Source organism: Phymastichus coffea, unplaced genomic scaffold (genome assembly GCF_024137745.1).
Source record: "Phymastichus coffea isolate CEN01 unplaced genomic scaffold, Cenicafe_Pcof_1.1 PCOF00047, whole genome shotgun sequence".
NCBI classification, from domain to species: domain Eukaryota; kingdom Metazoa; phylum Arthropoda; class Insecta; order Hymenoptera; family Eulophidae; genus Phymastichus; species Phymastichus coffea.
This window is the reverse complement of record NW_026706858.1, coordinates 1,164,899-1,188,840: the sequence shown is the minus strand read 5'-3', so window position 1 is coordinate 1,188,840 and position 23,942 is coordinate 1,164,899. Positions and strand designations below refer to the sequence as shown.

At 46.9% G+C, this 23,942-nt stretch overlaps 1 protein-coding gene across 1 annotated transcript; it reads right to left on the bottom strand.

Annotated features, from left to right (window-relative positions):
• Window positions 1-36: 36 nt before the first annotated feature.
• LOC131665141 (G protein-coupled receptor kinase 2) lies at window positions 37-20,716 on the bottom strand. The gene is made up of 9 exons (XM_058936799.1): window positions 20,034-20,716; window positions 16,280-16,682; window positions 12,078-12,173; window positions 8,096-8,453; window positions 7,154-7,516; window positions 5,757-6,300; window positions 5,502-5,639; window positions 4,908-5,036; window positions 37-4,152 (listed from the first exon to the last, which is right to left on the bottom strand). Exons 2-9 carry the CDS (start codon window positions 16,329-16,331, stop codon window positions 4,057-4,059), a joined length of 1,776 nt encoding a protein of 591 aa, XP_058792782.1. The 5' UTR covers window positions 16,332-16,682; window positions 20,034-20,716; the 3' UTR covers window positions 37-4,056.
• Between the last annotated feature and the right edge of the window lie 3,226 nt (window positions 20,717-23,942).

Sequence of the window (23,942 nt, the reverse complement as noted above, 5' to 3'; positions counted from 1 at the left end):
TATTTTATAAGGATTTTAAATTATTTTCAAGTCGAGGAATTTTCAATCATTTATTTATGTTTTAAGCAATTTCATGTTCATTTTTTATTAAAATCACACGTCATCAACTATAATACTATGCACCACCCGCACACAATCTTTCTCACGTTCGCTTTTTGCATTTTTGTTGTCACTCTGTTGATTTAAAGTTAAACAAATGGGAAAATAAATATCGTTAAAGTTTACCATAACATTTTTTCACAATCACACATTGGCATTTAAAACGCAACAGACATTTTGGTGGAATGGTACAAATTGAGCCCTTTGCGAAAATTTCGACACGTCTAAATACTTTCAAAGTAATGAGGTATTCTTTTTTACATATTATTCGATATTGAATTCCATAAAATCAACATCAAAACGTAAAATAAAGAGATGAATTTCAAAACAATAATTTCAATTGACTGATGAAACATCACTATTCAAAGATATAAAAACTAAATACTACAAAACATATTTTTCTTCTCAATAATTATAAAATTCCTTAGGCTTGCTTGTCAGGAATAGAAATTACATCAAAGATAACATGACGTTGCAGAACATTCAATACTATTAATACACTAAGGAATGTCGTTTGTAAAGTACTTAGATGTGCCGTTGTAACGATTACGTCGTCTCGGAAGCTTATTTGTAAGAATAAGTATCCGTGCACTTTCGACAACTCATCATCAGTCCACTAAACACGTGTACTTTCGATCGTAAAAAGAGATTTTTAAACTAAAATTAGTAAAAAAACAAATATTTATCGACGGTTCCGTTACATCTATACAAATATTTCTTAACAAATTATAAAAAAAATCAATTGCGATAAAAGTTCAGCAGCAACCGATATTGTTGACGGCGTTGTCCAAGTAGAAAGCAAATTTATTAATCAGTAAGGGCTTAAACACTCACTTATACAGTTGATGTGAAAGCAAGACAGCTTTACGATAATGTGAACATTAAGCTTCTCTTTTTTTCTCCTTTTTTTTACTTTGCGTGACATATTAACGAGTTGGCGAAGAAACTTTACGAAGTTCATACTTTGACGTTGGAAAAAAACGAAGGTTGAATTCAATTGAAGACGACGAGCGTAGAAAAAATAACATGTTCGCATGCGCTTTACGTATTTGCAAGTTACGCACCTGTTGATTTACACTAATAAACGGAGAAAAATTGTCCAGTCGTTTACGTAGATTCTTTTAATGAGATTCGATAAGTTGTCGGAGAGCTCGTTGCTCATTCATTTTCTCTCTCCCTCTCTCTCTCTTTCTCTCTCTCTCTCTCTCTCTCTCTCTTTCTCACTCTCTCACTGACTTGCATACGCAGCGCTTTTTTTCACTTTTGGAAGAACAGGCTTTTGTGTACAAAGATCAGTTTATCGCTCTTGCTCTTTCGCACTCCTCCTCTCGCTCAAAACTGTGATTATGATAATTTACAGTGGCTATACCAGGCGCATATTTGCACAACAAGACTACATTACAAGAGGTACTGGAATATGATAGCTTCCTGGGATTGTCGCAGCTTTCTGTTGTTGACGATGAGGTTGTTATAAATGAGGAGAACATACGTACGTTTAATATTACATATGGTTTAGATTTGCGCTTTATAAACATTGTTCAACACATCAACTTCTGTACTTTTTTTCTCAATCGCTAAATATTCTAGCTGTTCAATTTAATTATCACAAAGAACTGCCACGAATTGATATAAATCAAATGAATTATTTTTACTGCTAATGAGTGTATCCAGGCAGTATCATGGATTTTCGATCATATCAATTTAAAATTACGTGTTTTTTTTGTTTTTGTTAAGATTTCATGAAAAATACATACTTTTATGTTTGTCTGTGCGGGAAAGATTAATTTACATAGCGTACAACACTTATTTATGAACACATACTCAATTGAAATATATCAAATTGCATTTTCAAAAAATATGAATAATTCGATATTCTTTTGTACGTTCTTGCAGCATTGACTTTTATCAGTTACCATAGCTTCTAGAAAAAGAATGTATTAACCTTGTGTAACACTTCCATTATCACTCCCGAGGAGAATAAAAATAAAATGTAAACCATACGAAAGCAGGAAGTTCACGAGTAAAAACCTCTCAACGGTGCTCGACCATCTTCGCGACACATTAACGAATATTGAAATCAGCTTATTACACGGTTATACAAGTAGGATGAACACACATTTTTATCTTGTACAAGGCGTACAAATCTATAAGATATATATTTATATAAAATCAAACGAGAACGAGGAGTAATTTTTCATTTTAAACGCCAGTCGCCAAATCCCTTCATTCTTTCATCTCTTTTTCTTGTTTTCTTAGTGTGGTAATTTTTTTTTGTTCATTAAGTTACTATAATTGCAGTTGCTTATACGTAAACATTGTTATTTTTTTTCGTTTAACTTGTGCCATGAGCCGAAGTAAGAAAACGTGCGCTCCCAGAATTTTTGTCTCGTCCGCTTGTAAGTGATCTCTGTTATATTTCACGATAAATTGCATGAGCCGCGAAAAAAACGCGAGGTTTCTGTATTTCCTAACGGACGGGTGCAATTTTGACAAATTGTTTTTTGTTCACTACTTATGTACTTGTAAATTTTGAATATATATTTAGAAAAGTTTTAGACGCGAGTATCCGAGTGTAAACGAAATTATCCTTTTGAGCTTTTCTCGCGTCATCACAAAAAAGATCGTATCTTATAAAAAATGACTACTGAGAGACGTAGATAGGTACGTATTCGGCAAAAATAGCATTACGAAATGAGCTAGTCTAGCGAAATACGTAGCGACCTCGAATAAAACATTACGAAAATGAAGAAATTTGCTTTGTATTAAGAGATGTACCGTACACGTAGTCCGCGTTACACACTGATAAAACTAATTTCAGTTGTGGGATAAACGACAGGCACCCTGCACAGCTGACATCGCCTTTGTTCACTAATTTTCGACTAATTATCGTGCTTTCTTTCTTCAATGAAATGACTTTACGGTCACTTGAGGACACAATTTAAACAAAGTTTATCAATTTACCGTGGTAATATGATGTAGTTCATTATATAGTGGTAAAATATCGATAAAAATACGTTACATAAAATAATCTCATTATTTTTGTTCTTAGCTTATGAAGTATAAACTGTTAATATAGTATTGCACTCAAAATTTTGCAAAATTATTCGTGCATGTCCTATACATCGCATATATGTATGCATATACGTATATAAAATGGGAATTTTTCGAATAATGTATATTTAAAAAAAGAACAGCGACGACAACGATATTTTTGTATCAAGAGGTACATTCTCGACCTTAATTAATGTCGCGCTCACAATGCCTCGACAGTAAGTAAGTATTTATTATTCCAATCCCCGAGGATCTTGGTTTATCGTAACAAGAACGCTTTTTTTTTATTTAGACTAAACCAACTTCTCCCGCTTAAGACGTAATTTGTTCTAAATTGTTTAGCCCTGTTTTACTTGGGATAACAATGTCGCGTCAGATCGCACGAACAATAATATTTATCTTTAAAATGTTTTTACGCAAAATTTAGGAAAAAAAATGCAAAAATGTCACCTGGGGCATCGAGAAGGATATACAACGCGCGCGCACACGAATATCCAAAGCTTGTATATAACTTGACTATTTGTGCTCCAATCTTTGATTCTTCGTTCTCAGTATTAAAAAACAAAAAAAAAACAACAAGTGTCGTTAGCATGAATAAAAAGAGAATACAGGCAAAATAAAAAAGGAATTTCCCCTCCACTCTCTCGCTCTGTGTCAATCTCTCTCTCGGCCTATCTGTTTGCGGTTGAGAGCTCAGCTCGTTCCAGTAATCACGAGACACATTGGCCCGTTGTCGAGTGACTACGGAAGCAATCAGGCGTCGTCGGGCTTGTCCGAGTTCCAGGCGAGGTGGCGGCGTAGATTGCCGCAGCAGAGCTGCCTTGGAGGCGCTGACGACTCCTCCGTTATCGTCGCAGTCGTCGCCGTCATCACTGCGTTGCCGTTGTTGGCCGAGTTCATCCTGGATCAGCTGAGCGGCATCTCCGAGCTTTGGCTTTGTGATAGTTCTAGCAAATGGCACTCTGATAGCGGAATCTCACGGGTTCGCGCGCTCTGCTTCTTCTGCAACATTCGACACATTTTTCGTTGATTTTCTTCGACACTCCTGCACTTAATCGACTTTATTGTCTAATCACGGGCTCGAGAAGCGAAACACCAATCCAGAACGTTTAATTCGCGAGGCTCTCGTGGAACGAGAAGAAAACAGCTTCGTATTATACTGCATTTGCAAGTTCAGGGAAATAAACGAACTTTGCTAATTTACTCATTTTGCTAATTCGAACTGTCGCAATTAGGAATTTCCGTGTAGCTAAATACGGGCATGATAATACAGGTAATTCAAAAACTTTAGTTATCCCAAGTTTCACCCGAGTCCCTCGAGATTCGCAACACACGGCAGTGCAGTCACGTACAAAACTATTTCATTTTGGAATACGCAACTATGTATAAATATTGCAACGATTAAATTGTTCACGATATCGGAACATTTCCAAGTTATTTGAATTGGAGCAGCGGCCGTGCGTTTGCTTACCAATTGAACGATCACGTGGGAATTCACACCTGAACGTTGGTGCCAACACTAGCGAGCAGAGAGTTTGAAACAGAACATGTAGCGCGCGAGCCGCGGAAATGGCGGATACCGCGAAAACACACAAAGCGAATTTTTCGCGATTACGCAGCAGAAGCAGTGGCTCGGATATTAAAGAATCTGAAAAGTGTGCTCTCAACAATGCACGCCCGTCGGAGCTTATAACTCGCAGGAGATTGTGAACGATGTGTTGGTGCGCGACGACGAGTTTTTCATTAAAAACGGGTACCTTTCTGCGGAAGGGAAAGCAGCCTCGGTTCTCATTGTTGGGCGGCGGATGGTTTATCAGCAGATCTGGGGTGGGCGTATTGTTCGGGCCGAACACGTTGAGCTCCTTGAAGCACTCGGTCTCTATCATCTGAAACACAACCGGCAAAAAAACGAAAATGGCAACGCATGTCATCTCGCGCTCTTGGCTGGGTGAGCGACTGTTGGTACGGATTGCAATTGAAAAGGCTTTCTCTTCGCTTTTTGTTATCGCGTTCGTCCGCAATATTTGCGTGATAAGGCGCTTTGTGGCACGAAAAGGATATGTACGCAGGTTGTTCGACAAAATTAATCGGCGAGAAAGGAAAAATTATTTTCGAACTGCCGATGTCGAGGCACTCGTTGGACGTCAGTTTGCCAAATCAACAAATTTGAAAGTAGCACTCGTGCGTAAGCTACTTTGATATTGGAAATTCGAAGACTGTCATATGATTGATAAAGTCAGCAGCAATTGACGTAGCAGCAGAAATTGATAATAGAAGTACGAGAAAAACTGGAAAAACGTCGGGACGATAGCTAGAAATATTTCCGATTCCTAATACGTTACTTCGCTTACCTCGGTCTGCCATGGTATGGACACGCTTCCTGTATTGAATTTGCTGTAAAACGTGTCGTCCTGCGCGTCCAAATTGACGCCCTTCACTGTGGAAAATTGCTCGATATCCAGCACGTCCTTGGCGTAGACCGCGTGGGGCTGCGCATGCGAGCGCGACAAATGAAAAAAGTTACAAACGCCGCTCGTCCGAAGCAAGATAAAAGCAAATTGAATGGCGAGCGTGCACGCAGCCCGGCAAGTGCAAACAGTACTCACGTCGGGAATGAAGGGTGGCTCCCACATGCCTGCCTCCACCCTCTTCCAGTTCAAACACTGGAAGAACTGATGCATCTTCACCTCCTTTGCGCCGTGCCTGCCGCACTTGCAGCCTAGTCGGTTCTTCGGGTTCTTCTTCAGCAGCTGCTGGCAGAGACTCTTGGCGTCGTCGCTGAACTTGTGCGAGTACTTTTCTTGGTCCTCTTTGACTCGTCGGTCGACCTCCTCTCGCTTCACCTTTTCCTTACGTGCGCGGAAAGGTGCCTGGCCCTCGATCATCTCGTAGATGAGACAGCCGAAGCTAAACCAGTCGGGCGAAAAAGTGTACTTCTCGTTGTCGATCACCTCCGGCGCCATGTAGCCCACCGTGCCGACTCGACCTCTGACCATGTCCCCCTCGGTGATTTCCACGGCCAGACCCAGATCCGAGATACGCACGTGGCCGTGGTCGTCCAGAAGTATGTTCTCTGGCTTGCAGTCTCGGTACACTATGCCTTGTTGGTGCAGGTGCTCCAGTCCGCAGGCAACCTCTGCCGCGTAAAACCTGCGCCAAAAAATAACAGTTAGCTTAGCGAAAGCAGCGAAAACGCGCGCGAGACGCGCTTTCTTTAGCTCTTCCTCTTGGCTAATCTCATTCAATTGAAGCCTGGGAAATATTAAAAAGAAAGCGCTCAAAGTAAGCGCAAAAAATCTTGGCGGCGCCCATCGAGGTCTAGGCTGCGCTTAGCTGGCAACGAGATGCGACAGAATCATGGAAAACCGTCGAGGTCGAGAAACCTGCTCACCAAAACTTTATTATTCACACTCGCGCAAGAAATGACGGAGTGCGGTAATTATTCCGAAAACATTTCAGCGCGAACGTGTCATCGCGGCAATGATAACGAGTGTCTAATCGGAGAGTCCTTGAAACTAAAAAATTTAGCTACTAATCACTTAACGACGTCGGTTGTTATATTGGCGTTTGGCTATGTACTTTGACAGTTATTCGCAAGTTTATCGTCGAGGTGAAAGAGAATGCGCGAAATGTAGGAAACGAGTGATCAGATGAATGAAGGCGGCGCGGCAATTTGAAAATCGCAGAGTCTGAAAACTGCTAGTGCGCCAGGTGAAAAAGCGAGCGCAATAAGAAGCAGCAGTAGCAGCAGCGAGAAAAAGGAGGCTAATTAATATTCAGAAGCATACTTTCAATGCAAATTGAAAATCTAGTCCATAGAGTAGCGCGTGAATGAATATTGCACGGGCGGTTTACGATGGCATTATTACAGTTTGTCAAACTTATAATCAAATTCCAAGCTCGCGGGCAGCAATAAAGCAGCAGCGAGAGCGCGATGCCCCTTCTGCCGAGGATGGGCGCACAATGGCGCGAGGCAAACTTTGAACGCATATCCGTTGCTCACCTCGCCCTGTTGATGTCGAAGCCAGGCTCGCCGCCCATGTTATAGATGTGGAACTTGAGGTCGCCGCCGTTCATGATAGTCAGCACGAGGCACAGCGCATCCTTGGTCTCGTAAGCGTAGGCCAACGAGACCACGAATTTCGAGTTGATCTTCTGCAGGATGCTCTTTTCGACCAGCACCATTGCCTCGCCCTTGCGCTTTTTTATCCGCTTCTTCTCCAGCTTCTTGCAGGCGTACATCTTGCCGGTGGCGCGCACTTGACAGGCGCACACTTCGCCGAAGCCGCCCTTACCCAGCACTCGGTACATGCGGAATGTCTTGTACGTTATTGGCTGCGCCTCCAACCACTTCCACTGCAAATACCTGCCAACCGAAAGCACGCAAGCCGGTTAGCGTTCCTTTGCTCGTGCCCCTCCGACCTTTTAATAAAGTTGCTTTAATGAATGTCGTTTCTCGCGCGCTCCGAAGAGCATGAAATTACTTTTTCCTCGTGTTTGTTCAAATGCCACTTTTTATCCTTTCACACGCCAAGACGTCTTTTCCCCCGCGCAGTGCTGTTCTGTACCAATGCCGCCGAGTTTACGCAACACTGCGAAATGAGATTAATAACAATCAAAAGAATGACGTGAGCTCTACGCGTAGAAACTTGCATGGATATATATGTACCTACATTTCCCTCGAAACAACATTTAGTTACGTAGGCAAAGGTTCAAGGAGCGAGAAAGGATTCCTATATAAAACTTTGCTATTTTGTCCCCCCGATTCCGCTTTTCAATCTTTTCAATAGACCAAGCATTCGACGCCACTAAAAATTGGCGCAGTTATAAAAACTTGCAGCTCCGCGAAGTACTTATCATCGATAAGCCAAGTTGGTACGGGCGAAATCGCTACGAATAGCAGGTGTCGCGCGGCGTCCGTTTCTCGACGGATCACTGTAGTTACCTGTAGAAGTAGAAAGACGTGAGGAATGAGGCAAAGGGCTCGCTGGCCAAAAAGTTCTTGACGATCTGTGCGACGTCGGCGAAGATCTCCTTGCCGGCACTGCCGAGCCTCTCCTCGCACTGGGCGATAAGGGCGTTGTTGAGTATGTCAACCACGCCGGAGTCGTCGTGCTTGAGGAACTGGTCGAAGACACGCTTGGCCAACTCCGTGCGGTTCTCGTCCATCTCCACCTCGTACTTCTCGATGGCGTCGAGGAAGAGATTGTAACGGTGGTAGGCCGGCTTCTTGTCCTGGCAGTACTGCCTGAACAGCAGTCGGCCGATCGGCTGCTGGTCGACCACATAGCCGTATCGGATGTCTGAAACAGCGCGCAAACACACCACTTCAGAGGCTGCTTCCCGAGGCGAGTGCAGCCGAGGCCCACGGTATTTCGGAAGACACGCTAATTGCTGCTCTTGCGAGCCAGCGACCCGGCTAACGACTAAACTCCTTGGGTATTGACTAACGTCGTTACCAGTTGTCATTCTCTCGCTACTTATTTCGTTAGTCATGTATTGCGAGGCACCCGCATGGCTTTAATTATCGCGCGCGCGACAGATGCCTAATTACCTACACCACGTCACTGCGTCGCGAGCCTTTCCGCTAAATCTGATCCGTGACCTGCGACAACTCTAGTAGACAGCCAACTTGGTGCTGCTCGTCTCGCTCCGACTCTTTTTCCCGATTCCAACTGCAAATTGTCCCTTATCATGTGTGACTTACGTGGCAGGAGATATGATTTTTAACTTGGATAAGAATATATACGTGCGCGCGCGCGCGACCTCGCTTTTGTCGATAACAATGCGAGGTCGCTGAGTAAACAATCAATAAACGAGCCTGCCTGCGCAAAATAATTCCAAAGACCGACAGCTTGTCAAAAAAGAGAGAAAAAGTAGGAAAATAAATTGATCGGAAAAGGTATAATTCGAGCAGAAGTGATCATCGATAGCAGATTGTCTCTGAGCAAACAGGATGACGCAGACAAGTAACACGCAACACCCGAATCGCGCAGTCATCGGGTGGCATTCCGATCGAGCCTTACGCTTCTATTCTCGGTGAGATATCAAGCAGGTCGATCGCGATGCTCTCTCTGACGCCCTCTTGTTTACCCTGCCAACTGGGACGCGACGCAACGCAGGCAACGGCTTCTATAAATTTTCGCCTTAACGCTCACGTAACGATGCGCTTTTTACGTTTGCGAGCTGGAAGATTGGCTGCGAAAATCAACTGTATTTCAGTGGAAGCTGCTGAAATAGTCTCGTCTCGGAGCAAAGGAAGAACTCTGAGAAAGAAGCTCGGTCGGTCGAGTTTTCGCGACGCCGTCGTCGCTCGTTGGAAATTTTGCGAAGCGCGAAATCGCCCTCGGAGGGAGAGAAAGGCGGAGAATAAAAGCCAAGTCCGCTCATAAAAGCACTTGCGACTCGATCTCCCGCGCGCGGGCTAATCCCCTTATCAGCGATCGATGCGCGCGAGCGGAGCAGAGCGCTGGCTCTCATTATGTTGGTCCTGTAATCCCGCGAAAGCTCGTTAGGTCGAGCGACGTTTCAGCCAACTGCGCCGAAACGACGAGGCCACTGCTCTTCTCGGCTTTTTTCCTCGCACGCTCGCGCCCGTCAAGCAAATTCCCGTAGCTACACCTTACAATTGAATTCCCCTGCAGTCGTGGCGTCGTTCAGCGGCAGCGAGAAAGTTTTGTCGAGTTTCAGAAAACGCGTTACACGCGCTCCTAACGGCTAAAGTTCCCAGCACAGCCGAGTTATAATCATCGGCGTCTCTCTCTCTCTCTCTCTCTCTCTCTCTTTCTCTCTCTCTCTCTCTCTCTCTAAGCGGACCAACTTGAAATTTATTTATCGCGTGAATGAAACTAGGGAGGGCAGCGGGGGCTGGTCCCCTGGAAGCCTTATTCCGCGAACAATTAGCTTACAGGTACAGCTGGCGTTATTTCTCTGGCCTACTTACGCCCCCGGAAAATTGAATTTTTCGTCTCTCGGTGGGCAACTCGCGCGCTTTATCTGCCATTTAATTATAGACATTTGAATTAGCGAACGCGATGTGAGCGGCTCGATTGAAGGCTGCCGTGGCGGCGCTATAGTTTGCCAATTATAGCGTTATAATGATCCCGACTCGAAAATAGATCGTGGTCGCGCGCGCGTAATCGTATCGATCCGAGAGAGAGAGAGAGAGAGAGAGAGAGAGAGAGAGAGAGAGAGAGAGAGAGAGAGAGAGAGAGAGAGAGAGAGAGAGAGAGAGAGAGACGGTGAGGAGAAGAAGGCGCGCTAGCGTGCGAGCTCGCGAACCAAGCGATTCGTGAAGATAATCTCGGCTGCGGGCGATCGATCGGCCGAATAAAACCAATGCTGCGCGCCACTCGCAGATATGCTCTCGGGCACCGCCGCGCGCCCGGAAATCAATCGATATAATGGGCAACAGACTCGTAATCCAGTCGCGACAAGCGCATCCGCGCTCGCAGCCTCAAAGGGATGCGCCACCTCCTCCTCTCCCGTTCGTTCCTCTTTCTTTTTATTTATCAATCGAGTTCAAGGCGCGAGCTGATAACCTTTCTCGATCAATTTTCATTATTCGCCTTGATCCATTTCTTCGCGCGTACACCATTTGCGAGCCTCGCCAAAGTTCGGATCGACACGCCATCGTCCATTGCTCGCGCAGCTAAAAGACGCACGCAGCCAACGTCGCCGACTTGTTTGCAGCCGACGTTTTTCGCATTAACGCCCGAGCCTTGCTTTGACAGATTTACTCTCGTCGCCACTGCCGACGCATTCGCGCAGCTTCTCTCCGTCTCTCTCGCGCTCGTGCTTGCTCATAGGAAATGGGCGCAAATGCCAGACGAGTACAATACGTATCTACTCTGCAGTACACCCTAGAGTGCTAAAAATCTAATTGGATTCCGGCAACTTTACAATCTGCACTTTTATTGTTATTCAATACACTTGACCTCCTTTTCACGGATATTGTTGATCGAGTCGCGGCGCTAACTCAATTAAATTCTCGAAAAAATAAAAGAAAAACTGCTTTCGAACTCCCAGCTTCCAGCAATAGCGCTACTCTGGCATTGTCGAGATTCGCGTAAATAATACGTCACTATAAATCTAATCTTATCTTATCTCGCATAGCTACATCATTTAGAATGGTCAATAAAAAGTAAATTGCTGGTGAAGCCGATGGAAATAAATATTAATTTTTGCGCTAAATACAACTCTATCAGTCGACGTCTACTCAATGAAATACTGCAAGCGTGGGACTTTCAAATATAGCCAGTTGCAATCGATAATGTTATGCACGCAAATCGAGTGACTCTATCGCCGCTGTCGCCTATTCGATGCAAAAAATAAAAGAGCACTGCAGAACGCTAACTCGATTACAATCTATAAGGTAGCACACAGAAGTTTGCTAAGATTTTCAAGCTCAGCTGACTGTGGTAAAACATAAAACTTGCAAAGTTTCTTCTCCGAGATAATCGAAAATCAATAAGACGAGCAAGCGGAGATGCATTTCGTCGCAACTTTATATAATTTAACGGAAAAGCAATTGCCGATTTTAGATGAATTGCTGGTATATTTGGAATAAAATAGCGCCCGCGTTCGTTAAAGGTAAAATTTGTCCACGTCCTATATCGATGGAAATTGATTTGTGCATGTCCTCAGCGAATCCTAGCAAAAGTGACATCCATTTGCCCATCCCAATCCTAGCTCGTGCGTCATCACTCGTGACCCCCGTTTGACTTGGCTTTAAGACGACGATAAGTAACCGCGAGGATGATTGATCAAAGGGGGAAGTTGGTCCTTCTTCGAGACTTATCCATTCCTCTCAGCAAAGGAAAGAAGTGCACGCTATTGCCGTGACTAATTACGTGCGCTTAGAAACAGAGCCGTGCGTACAATCGACCTGGCGCTGTGAGTAAAGCAAACGAGCTTGACTGACTTACCGAGCTTATCTTTGAGTCCGATACACTGTGATATGTGCGGGAACTGAAGAATCTTGCGCCATTTTTTACTCTTGCCCTTGTTGCTGTCACCACCACCTGCAAGCATACACATAAAAACGGTTACGCCGCAATTCACTCGCCCCGAGTTGGTTGAAAAACGAGGGCGGAGGAGCAGTGCGAGGGACGGGGTACAGATGTTCGGCGAGCCGTAATCTCGACGGAAGAGCGAACAGAATCGCGGCGGCGATAATTGTCATTCCAATTACAGTACATCGCGTGCCTATTCGACCGAACTTGCTGCTCACACTCTCTCTCTCTTCCTCGCTTATCTCTCTCCCACGTCCGTGCATAAGCGCGCGCGAAGCGTCACGCCAACAACAACAAATTCTCGCTGCAATTAGCCGGCGCGCTTTCATTATCGCCGATCACAAGAACGTTTCATTTCTTTCTCCGCATTATCGCTGAGAGAGAGAGAGAGAGAGAGAGAGAGCGCGCGCGCACGCAGAACAAGCCTCCCTCCCGAAGATCATTATCTTGGCGTCCGAAGCGGGGATCAGGCGCATTTAGCGCTTCGTTGCCAGGCGCATCAGTGAGCACGCGCGCGACCGTGCGCGCTGCCTTCGCCGTTCGCGGTTTTATCTCGCGCTCCGTGAGGACGGCACTCCAATTAAATCCTTACGACGATGATTAATGTTAATTTGGCAACGCGATAACGTCGCTCGCGCTCGTTCTCGGACGTAACTCTCTAGTTTCGCGAATTTTTTTTTTTTTTTTTCATTGGATCGGTGCAAGTCAATGATATGAAAATCAGTACAAACGTTATACGTGTTTTTTTTACAATCACGCTCGATATTCGAGTCGCGAGCACTCGTCACGTGATAAATAATACTTGGCGCAATCGAATGTCATGCAAATCAGTGGATTCGACAATGCCAACACAGAATTTACGCAGGCGAAGCGAGCTGACTCGTGTTGCGAGGCTCACTTTTTCACCTCGATAAATATGCAAATACACAAGCTTCGCTCTCTGTTTTACAACTGCTCGATCTCATAACCGGAACGACTTTGTATTCCAGTGCGGATGCTCAATTGCCAAGCTCCTTACAACAGCGGGCAAATCGACGAGCCGTAAAAATCAAATAATAACGAGATCGTAACGAAGAAGATGACTGCGACTATAGGCACAACCATAAAATAATTGACCGCAATCGATCTCGCCCGATCAATACACAGTGTCATTGCGACTACGTCGTTATCGTCGTCGTCGGCGGCGGCAGTAGTCACTTATCAAAATCAGCACGTGCTCGTCGTCGCGGCAAAATGCATAATGCTCCCGGCGTAGCTCGAGCCGCGACTCGTCGGCATGCGATATTACGAGCTGCGTAATACGTCGCATTGCCTTTCCTCTCTCTCTCTCTCTCTCTCTCTCTCTCCCTCGCTCAGTTACTGCTGCTGCAGCAAGTGCTGAGGAAAAATGATGCGAGTGCATCGAGCGCGGCTCGGGAAATTTAATGAACGACGCGATCCACTTTCTTTTGGTCTTACTAAGCGCGACAATTTAATTGTCGCGGTTCTTTGACATTTCATTGCTTCAATTGCTATACATATATATCTTTCAATCTAGATCGATTGGGACGAATTTTTTTTTCTTTCTGCCGAATGAAAAGCCGCTCGCTCCAAATGAAATTTCATCGGAGCGTTTAAAATCCCGAGCTCACTAATGGAATTTCTTTGCAGCCCTCTCTATCATCCTCGAAATGGCGTTGCGGCCAAACCACGCGTTTTTTCCTCCCCTTCAAACATACCAAAGAATTTAATTAGAAAAAAAGTCGACGGCGGGCAGCTTTACTTTTCCATGTCACGCTAATTCGAATGATCCGTCGACAATTTACGAAATTCCTCAATGTTGCTGATCGAGCACACGCGTCGATGACGTTTGCCAAGTTGACATTGCCTGCCGGAAGAGGAGGTCGATTTGCACTGTCGAGCTGCGTAAATGAGGCTCCGAACAAGCATCGTGTGTAATTTTCAATATGCTTGAGTCGAGCGTCGCAGCATCAGTGCGAACGAGGAAATATTTATATTAAATTTCATTTTGTTCTCCTATGCCGCGGCTCGAGTCCCAAGGACGTCCCTGTTTGGCCATTTTCCCCTTGCACGCGTTACTCTCTTTGCCCTCGACGTTACTTCCGCGTTTCGTTTTTTCCAGCGCACCACGTGCGCTCCATCTTAGTTTTATCCCCTGCGCGTGAAATCCAGTTTCAATCGGCGCGAATTAAGATAGAACGTCGCTCGTTATTGCCTCTTTTCCGACTTGTGCAGCAGAAACATGGGCGACGATGACAATGAGAGTCGGTGTCGTGAGAGCGAAATGTTTGTTTCGGGATAAATGTTCTTTCTCGATTATTTCTTTTTTTCTCATCGGGTATTCGCGTTCGACAGTTTATTGGTTGGTAAGACGTGTGTTTACCGCAGGTGTGACTTTCTTTGACCACACTGGAGCACAACACACCAATTTCTATTTATAACCCGACAGTACACGCAATTGATTTTCGTCGCTCAAGTGTTTTTTCTATTAGCGGCTAATTCTAAGTGACATGATGCCTGACCATTACCTTGCAAACGAACCTTCGCAGATGGAAATTCATTCCAAGCAAAAATCCCGAGCAGAAATCCCGAGCAGAAATCCCGAGCGTTGGTTTTAGTCGACGGATCCCTCTAAAACAATTGACAGCCTTCGGTTTTTTAGGCAAAATAATTATCACTCTTTCATTACGAAATGACTATTTCGTATTTATGTCGCGCGCTGCGCTCATCCAATTACACAGAAAAAAATTAATTGCTCGGCACTTGCGCATTATTTTCATAAGTGACGACTATTTTGCTTGTCGATCGTAATTGTCGAAGGTAAAAGCAGCAATTAAAATAGCAAGCGAAGTCGAAGCAAACGCACGGTCGCTCCAATCTACCTAATGGACGAATAATTTTGCCCATCTCGCCATTACGCCGCGCAGGTAATTCGTCTTGTTTATCCGCGAAAAAATCTCGGGACCGCCGTCCCTACTGCCGAACGTATCAAATTATCCATAACGCAATTTTCCAGCGAAGTCGCTGATGGTCTATTCCGAAAAAAAGCGCCCGTCCACTCGAATCCCCGGGGATTCAATTTGGCAGAGTGGTGGGTGTATACGCCGAGCTTCCAGGTCATTAAATCGTCATTAATTCACTTTCGTCGAGTCGTCCATTACGCCAGTAAGTCGATACATATCCACACGCGCGCGCACACACACACACACACGCACACGCACACACGGCTGTTCCAGAAGTAACGGTCTGCCATGAAATATTCTGTACTCGAGCCGCGCACTTGCGGCTATATATACGTGTGCGCAGCTCGCGCGCATTTGTTTGATTTTCTGCGGAATTCCATTAGACCGACGAGAGTAGCGCTCGCACATGGTTCTCTCTCTCTCTCTCTCTCTCTCTTTCTCGTGTTCGCCCGCCGCTTGCTAATTGACAAATTGGCCTCGATTTTTCCCATCCAAATATTCTTTTGTTCTCGACTATTATTAATCGACAGATCGATTGGCTCTTTGTTAATTTACTCAGCACAGTGCCAAACGAGCGCATTTCCATGGAGAGAAAGAGAGAGCATAAAAAATCACGGAGGGCATCTATACGGACGGATACGGATTGGCGCGCGATTAATACCTTATCGCGAGCAATTAGCCGCGCGATAAGATTGAAAAATTCGCGTAGCGCTCGATTCGCATTGATGATCGTGAGAGAGGTTATTAGCTCAGTTGTGCAAACATCGTTTCTTTATTGCCTCATTAGCCGCGCACGCCGAGGCAAATAGTTCGCGCACTCGATCAAAGGCCGCCGTCGTCGAATCACAGGCTGACCCTCGTCGTTTCTCGTCCGCGCGCGGCCATGCCTCGCAGCAGCAATGTCGTCGAGAAGCTCGCTGCCACGGCTGGCGCTGAATATTCATTTCGGCGCGCAAACGAAAGCTCATCGGCGTGGCTCGACTCGCGAATACAAGTCCGAGCAGAACTTGCCGTTCTCGCTGTAAGGCAAGCATCTCCAGCCTCTGATTCCTCCGCAGCAGGGGTTTATCGGGGTGCGCGATCTAGGGAGCTTTGATAAAGGGGCGATGTGTGTAGGGCTGGGATGACGGCGAGGAGATGCCGGCGTCTGACCTTCTCTCGCTTTGAGGTATACGGTATTGGCTACGATGTTCTCCAACTCCATCAATTCCAGCTTGATGGTGATTGCGCGGCCGAGTGTGAGTGGTGCCGGCCGCTGCTGGCCCGGCCAGAGCCTCTCCCATCTGCCAAACGGCCCCGAGCACTATTGCCTCGCCGTTGCGCTTCCTTCTCCGGCTTGCTTCGCTCTGGGCTGGGCTCGGTTCGGCTCGGCTCGGCTACCTCGCGGACGCCGGCTATTCTTCTGTGCTGCTGTCGCCGCCTGCACGCTCAGACCACAATGCTGCTGCCTAATCTCTTGCGGCGGCTCAAGGCCTCCGGTGGCCGGATGCCGAGCTGAACTTGCACGACCTGCTCAGGCGATTCATCTTGGCTTGATCTGCTCCGGCTGCCTGACCTACAACATCAAAATTCCACGTTCTCGCTTTTACAGATTGCTTGGCTTTTGCCGCGTCGCAACTTGGATCGTACGTATTGGAAGGCTGCTATCATTAATTCCAACGATCGAATGCCTAGTCGAGCGAAGTGATTGATCAGTGTTTTCGAGTGCGAGAGAGAGGATCGGTTATGCGAATTGTCACGCGCGGACGTTGGAAAATCAGTGTGCGTGGAGAAAATCAGAAGAGTGAGGAGAGGTCCGACGAATACAGGAGAGAGCGAGGTCCGGTTGTAGATCAGGCGAAAAGTGTTTTCATCGTGAATCGAGGACCTTCCGCGTAACATTGGTCGCGGAGCAGCGAGAAGTGCGCTAACGAAGGCAAAACAGCGCGTCGCCCGCAGAACCGCGGAGATAAGGAAGCACTAAGCTATAGGGGCAGAGAGAGAGAGAGATTGAGATTCTTGCGCTGGCGCATTTGATGTTGGAAAACCAGTTTACGGGGACAGGTGCGAGCTTGGAGATAACGCAGAGAAAGAAAGAGAGAGAGAGAGAGAGAGAGAGAGAGAGAGAGAGAGAGAGAGAGAGAGAGAGAGAGAGAGAGAGAGCCCTTCGGTTCCTTTCTTCGCGCTTCGGCAAGAGCGTAATCGCTTTATGCCGAATTTCGTCCTTTTTCTCTTTCGTCCGCGCGAGCGCCGCGTCAAGGAAAAAAGGATGAAGAAACAGCAGAAAAACGTCTCATTGGATATTTTTGCCGGTTGAGCAGGATTTGTTTTTTGTCCGCTGACGAGGGTGATGTATATTCCTTTGAGCCTTTCTAACGTACACCTAAATATAGCCTGTGGTATGTCCGCGCGCGTATGCCTTGTCGAACCAGCGAGATTTCGGGCGGGGGGAGGCGGTGAGACTGGATTTTATATCTGGCGAAAAACTGGTCGTGTAGAAACGCGCGCGCGACTTTATTGACCGAAGCTCATAGAGCTGGCGAGTCAATTAGCTCGCGAAAGGACAGAAAGAATGGCTTGCAGCAAAAGCGCTCGAATAAGACAATGTAAACTTCGATTTGCGGATCTCGTTAAATTTTTACGGGGCGATGAGTGTAGAGAGAGAGAGAGAGAGAGAGAGAGTGAAAGTTAATTGTCGTCGCTCGACTGAGCTTTCGACGTACCGGGCCCGGCTGCTTCTGTGTAATGAGTATTGTTCCGCAGTTGGTGCTGCTGACGCAACATGTTCGCGAAAAACTATACTCGGAAGGATCGTTATATTTCGCAAGGCTAATAGCCCATTACAACACGAGCGCGCGTGTGTGCAGCAGACGACGATTATCAAAGCCATGTGCGACAGTGCGCATCGCTAACGAGCTGCTGCTGCTGCAACGAGTTGTCTGGAATGTCAGCTGGCGGCGTCCCGAAAGCGACAACTTTTTCGTCAAAAAACGAGCGCCTACTTTGCACTTGCGAGCGAGGCTCGAAGCTCCGTGCGGAGAGATGCGATGCGCGGTGAGCTTCAGTCTACTGACTTGGCCAGACGACCGCAAGGAGGAACGTCGTACCGTCAATTCGATATTTACACTATTGATTCGGCGCGGCCAGTAATTATAAAAGTTCGCTCGTGCTCTCGGCTCCTCGTCAAGTTTTCATGAGCGTTGCCTTTGTTCCCGGTTTGTTAAAAAAAAGGTCTGGCGTTTGGCTTTCACGCGCAGAAAAAGGCACAAAGCTGCAATTACGCTTTATCGGGCTCTTCGCAGTTTGTCGCGAACAACGTACCCTCTTCTTCTCCTTTGTGCGCTGGTAATAGATGGCGCATTATATATATAAATTAACGACTCGCGTCGTCGCGTCTGTGCGCGGAAAAACGAATAAAAGAGTCGGCTGCGATCGACGCGCTTGCACATGAGTCGGTACAGTTAGCGGCGAATTTATCCGGGGTCGTATCTCGTTCGCGGCGGCGAACGAGCGAGATTTCAATATCAATCGAGCCGACGTGTCAAAGTCAACGCTCGGATTGTCCGCGACCGTGAGCAAAGTGGCAAAAGTTTGCTCTTGCTCGACAGCTTGAAAGACGGAATCGCACGGCACGATGTAAATCGATCCAAAAGTTAGATGACAAGAGGAGAGCCCACTCATAAGTTTGCAGCTCGAAGAATTCGGAATCCTCGGGGAAAGCCATTAGCGCGCCCGCGGCTTCACAAGTGAAGTTTCACTTGGCAAAGAGTGCATGCACCACTTTGAAATCCGAACTCGCAGCCGAAAACCCGCGAGATCAAAAAGCTTTTAGTTGGTGCGAGCAAAAGGCAAATATTAGAGCCAGGCAATAAACCCTTTCGCCGGGCTTTTCCGCGCTCTCTCGCTCGCGCGGGCGCTACTTTTTGATTTTCTTTCGTTTTTGCAGGCCGCACGTGTTCGCTAGACCAAACGAGCGCTACGTGTGCGCCGACGGCTAATCGAGTACACATCGGCGCGGCCATACAAGAATTCCGACGCTTTCCCAAACATAGTTAGGATCGTTAATGGAGTCCCCTTTTTCGGGAAAATCGATGAGTCAGTGCGCGCCAACAATAACTCGCGTACGCGGATCGCTCGCGCTCCTCTCCCCCTACGGCTCCAGCAGCAAAACATTTGAATGGGAAACATCGCGTCTCCGAACATCGGTCCACGAGACGCGACAACGGGCGCTGCTGGTGGCAGCGTCCCCTAGCCCCCGATCGAACGACCTTTGAATCAAAGCAGCGGGGCGAGAATTGCAGCCACGAAGATGCTGTCGGCGGAATCTCTCCTCGAGCAGAGGACCGTTGGCCAATCAATTAATTACCGCAGGAGAGCCGCTGCTGTAGCACTAGGACCCCTCGCAATTGCACTTCCCGGAAGCTCTCTCGCTCGCTCGCTCGCTCTCGTCGGGGGTCAATTCCCCCCTGCGGTGAAATTTCAGCGCCTCTCCTCCGCCACGCCGCTGTCAAGGAATTCCGCGTCGCTAGCCGACCACTGCCGCCGCCACCACCTGATCATTAAAGCCCCGAGTAGATAGTTCCGTACACGTGATCGATTATTTATATGTACAAAAGGTTGTTCCGCCGTCGCTGCTGTTATCCGCTGGAGTGGGCGTAAATGCTGATTATACCTAACATACACGAGTCCCTGCGCGAGAGCGAGAGAAAGAGAGAGTATCGTGTACGCTCGCTCTCTCCTTCCTTCCGAGAGCAGAGGACGTGTTCACGCACACACAGTTGGACAGACAGACAGACGGGACACACGAAGAGCGTGCGAGCGAGCGAGCGAGAGAGTGAGAGAGAGAGAGAGAGAGAGAGAGTTGCGGCGCCGTTGGCAGGAGACCGAGAGCACAATGGCCGACGGCGACGACGCGGCAGATACTTACTCTCCACTGCTGCTGCTGCAGCTCCGACTCTGCTCCGCCGCTCCGAAACACCGTCCACGCTGCTGCTGCAACTTGCTTCTCTCCCCGGTCGCCGGAATGTCCGGTTACGCCGTCGTGATTTGGCGCTCTCACGACTGACGATCGTGCACAGATTACACACTCGCGCGGGGACTGCACAGCACGAGGAAGCGACTAACTCGGAGAGCAACACTCCTCGAAGAGAAAGAGAGAGAGAGAGAGAGAGCGAGAGGGAGAACGATAGAAAGAGCGGCGCAGACGTATCGGACTGCTCGACGTGCGGCACACTACTATGCGCGTCGTCGTGTACCTTGGCCGCCACTCACTCGCTCCCCACGCAATAAAGAGAGGAGAAAGAGGCGCGCGACTGCGACTGTACGTGTGTGCGCGCAATTGCGCTCGACTGTGTGATCGGCGCGCGACTGTGTGGGTGGGATGGATACCTCCGAGTCGGGATCACAGGCAGCGCACAAACGTTACGCACGGCGACAACCCGCGGGATACACTCACACACGTTTCATCTTTTGCGCGAATCTCAACTGTCGAGGAGACTGGCTTGGGAAAACCTGGCTTTTGCTGTTACGCCGCTTTCGAGCTGCTGAGAGTGCTGGTCAACACGCGATTCGATCGTAAATCGGAGCAGAAACTTCCTTGCCGGCATGGAGTAAACGAGCTCGCGAGCGGTAAGGGAGGGGGTATCAAGCGAGTCGGCCCGGCACTTGGCAAGCGTACGTTCGACACAGTCGGCAGTTCTCCACTGATTCCGTAGATCTACGCGTAGATCCCTGCCGACTGCCATCTCGTAGTCTAGCTGACTGGTCGCTACATCTGCCGACGAAACCACCAAGTTCGTACTGTGGACTAGAAAAAGCGCCAGAATCTTGAGAAGTTCACGCATACCGTCGAACAAACTTATGCTTTTTTAGAACACTTGCACTTTTAAGATTCGTATTTATCTTTGCCGTCGTGATAAATAATTTAAACGCGTTTCTTTAAATATTTATTTGGCAATCAATATTGATATTGAAATATAAAATAGTCACCTATCAAGCCTACAAAACATGTTTAAATAAATTAGTTCAATTTCAATTATTAATTGGTCTGAATAATTTTTCATTCAATTTTGTATTACGTTCAATATTCTTTAAACGAGATTGGCATTTGATTTTCGAGCAAAATGACATTACGAACACTTAGACAAGGCCATAAATTATTACGTTTATTTTATGTAATAAAAAGAGACAACAACGCTCGCGAAGGTTAAATTTATATCAACTGAGTCACGGGTTCATTAATCGATATTGTAAAATTAGTATAAACGTAATCTGGTAATTGGCTGAGATACAAATACATTTATTGTATTTGATAATTTGGAATACTGTTTTGAATTTCTTAATTTGAGCAAGAAACATCTTTAAAGTGAAGTAAGTTATAAGTTTATAGTCGTTAACAAAAAAAAAGTTTTGTGTTTTTCAATATAAAAAATTGTCGGTATTTGATGAAGCTGAGTGAATACGTGATTTTTGTGAAGCTTTCGGGTACTCCAGGCAAAGCAGTGCTGCCCGTCATCCTCCAGCAATATGTCAACAGGATTCAACGAGCAGCAATAAGGAACATGGACAAGATCAGGCTAAGATCGGAGCGGCGAGCATTGTCCGCGGACAAAAGCTCAGTCCCGCACTAGAACTGGATTCAGCGAGGTCGCAAGACACGTTCGACGCGCTCGTCGAACTTGGAAGAAGCTCAAGAGTGAGATATTCCGTCTCAAGAGCTCGGGGATAGACTTGGCCTCACGTCTGTTGCACAAGGATTCGAGCGACAAGGAAAGAGAACGACAGAAGAGATCAGCCCGATAAACTTTGAGCGCGTGAAAGACCACCAGGATATTTCGCGCCGGTGCCGTTCATCATATCCAGTACGGATCGCCGTGAGATAATTAACGAGAACAATGCGAGCCGAGATTTATCTGGCTGATGTAGCTCTCGTTGCTGTGCGCGATTTATTCGTTCACACCGTCAACGGCGGCGGCTCGAATGAATGATTCGAGGGCAATGCGTGCTCGAAAATACTGCCTTCTAAAAGTATACGCACGCGTGTGGAAATCTACTCGAGCGGTAACTCGTTTACAACGAAACGCAATTTCTGCCAAAGCCATCGGCGCACGGGTTGGGCTCGCCTCGGCAGCTCGCCGAAGAAGGCCGCAACAGCAACTTGGTTTCTAGATCAATTTTTTTCCTCCTGCTTCCCGCGTGCAAATTGAGTCAGATATAATTTCAGTAGGGCGAAGCAGAAAAAAAAATCAGAAATCCCGATGAGGCGTGCACGCGTGTCAGGGACGCGTCGAGATTCGAAAAACGGGCGTGATTGAGCGTTGTAAATTGGCGTGCGTGCAAATATCAGAGAGGAGCTTACGCAACGCTATATCAACCGTCACGAGCCGCATTAGCCGAGAACGAGCAGACAGAGCGCGGACAGCCAATGAGAAATGTAACGCTCGTACATTTTTACGGGTCTGAAAACGAAAATATTGGCTCTCGCGAGCTGCCAGGATAAAGTTTTATGGACTGCGAGCGGATTAATTTTTCAGCAGAAGCAGCGTCAGTCCCTTTATAGCCCGGGAGCTTTCGCTTTTTGTCTCACTCTTCTCTTTTCATTTCAGTGAGAGAGAGAGAGAGAGCGGATTGCCCACTGCTTCGCAGGAGAGAGAGTGGAATTGTAAATAAAGAGATTTATTTATGCGCTTGTTGCGTGCTGCAATGACAGCGTCAACTTAACGTTGTGTACTTTACGTGTGTCGGCTGCTGCGTCGGAAGCTTTCTCCTTGCTTGCTTTCTCGTTTTTTTTCTTCAATTTACAAACGGCCGATAAACGAAGAATAATTGATCGGGGATACAAAAGGAATTTTCGCGTATTTGCTCCCTCTCTCTCCCCCCCTCTCTCTCTCTCTCTCACTCTTTCTATCTCTCGCGTGTGTAAGCGTGTTTGGCTTTAGTGAGAGAAAGAGACGTGACCTACATAAGGCGATGAAAAAGAACAATGATAAACATTATCTTTGCGATCGTGTACACGTGTACAAAGCAAACTTTTGCAGAGGGAAACAGAAGGAGAAAGACAATTGCTGTTGCCGAGAGAAACTTGTGGTACGTCGTTGAAAAAAAAACCACAGATACGCACACACAGATGCAACAGCAACAATCTCGCGAGTCTTTGACCGTTTTAATACTTTTATCTTTCCTTTTGTGTGCAAACTTAATATTTTTCACCTTTATTGGCAATATTGACTCCAATTAAACTTCGTGAAGTAGAAAAATTATGATAATTACAGTGGCAAACGAAAATTGGCGAAATAGAACTGACGCGGGCAATCAAATGAAAAGCAAACAAAGTTGCGCCGAGTAGTGAGTCGATTAGCAAGTTTTCGCAGAGTATAACACTCGTAGAACGTCAAGTTGACTCGAATAACAAAAGAAAAAACAGTCGAGTGAAGTGAGTGTCGCAAACTAGAGAGCAAGAACGAGCGATCGCTTTCGTCAGAGCGCGGAGCGTGACAAGTTGAGAGGGACTCGCCGCAAGGAAATGCATATAGCGCAGCGCGGCGGCTGAAAGCTCTGGTTACGAGCGCATTGCCATTTTCGCGCGCGCGACCAATGAATACTCCGCCAAGCGAGCGTGAGGTCACGCAGTTGTCTCCCTTCCACGAGCGCGTCCAGAAGAAAGATCTAATCCACCCTCGCAGTCTCCGGAGAACGAGAACGAGCGAGCATGACAGATCCTCCTTCTCGCGCTGACGCCGATGACGAATCGGCTCACGTACGCGTCGCACTACTGGCTTATTAAGTATCGCGGCGAGTGCGCGCCGAGTGCCAGTTTCGCGACCGCGAGATGCAGTGA

Coding starts and splice junctions, on each gene's coding strand:
- LOC131665141 (XM_058936799.1), bottom strand. CDS start 16,331: ATGGAGTTGGAGAACATCGTAGCCAATACCGTATACCTCAAAGCGAGA. Junction 7,517..8,095: donor ACGTCTTTCTACTTCTACAG/GTAACTACAGTG, acceptor TTCGGTTGGCAG/GTATTTGCAGTGGAAGTGGT. Junction 5,640..5,756: donor AGCCACCCTTCATTCCCGAC/GTGAGTACTGTT, acceptor TCGCATGCGCAG/CCCCACGCGGTCTACGCCAA.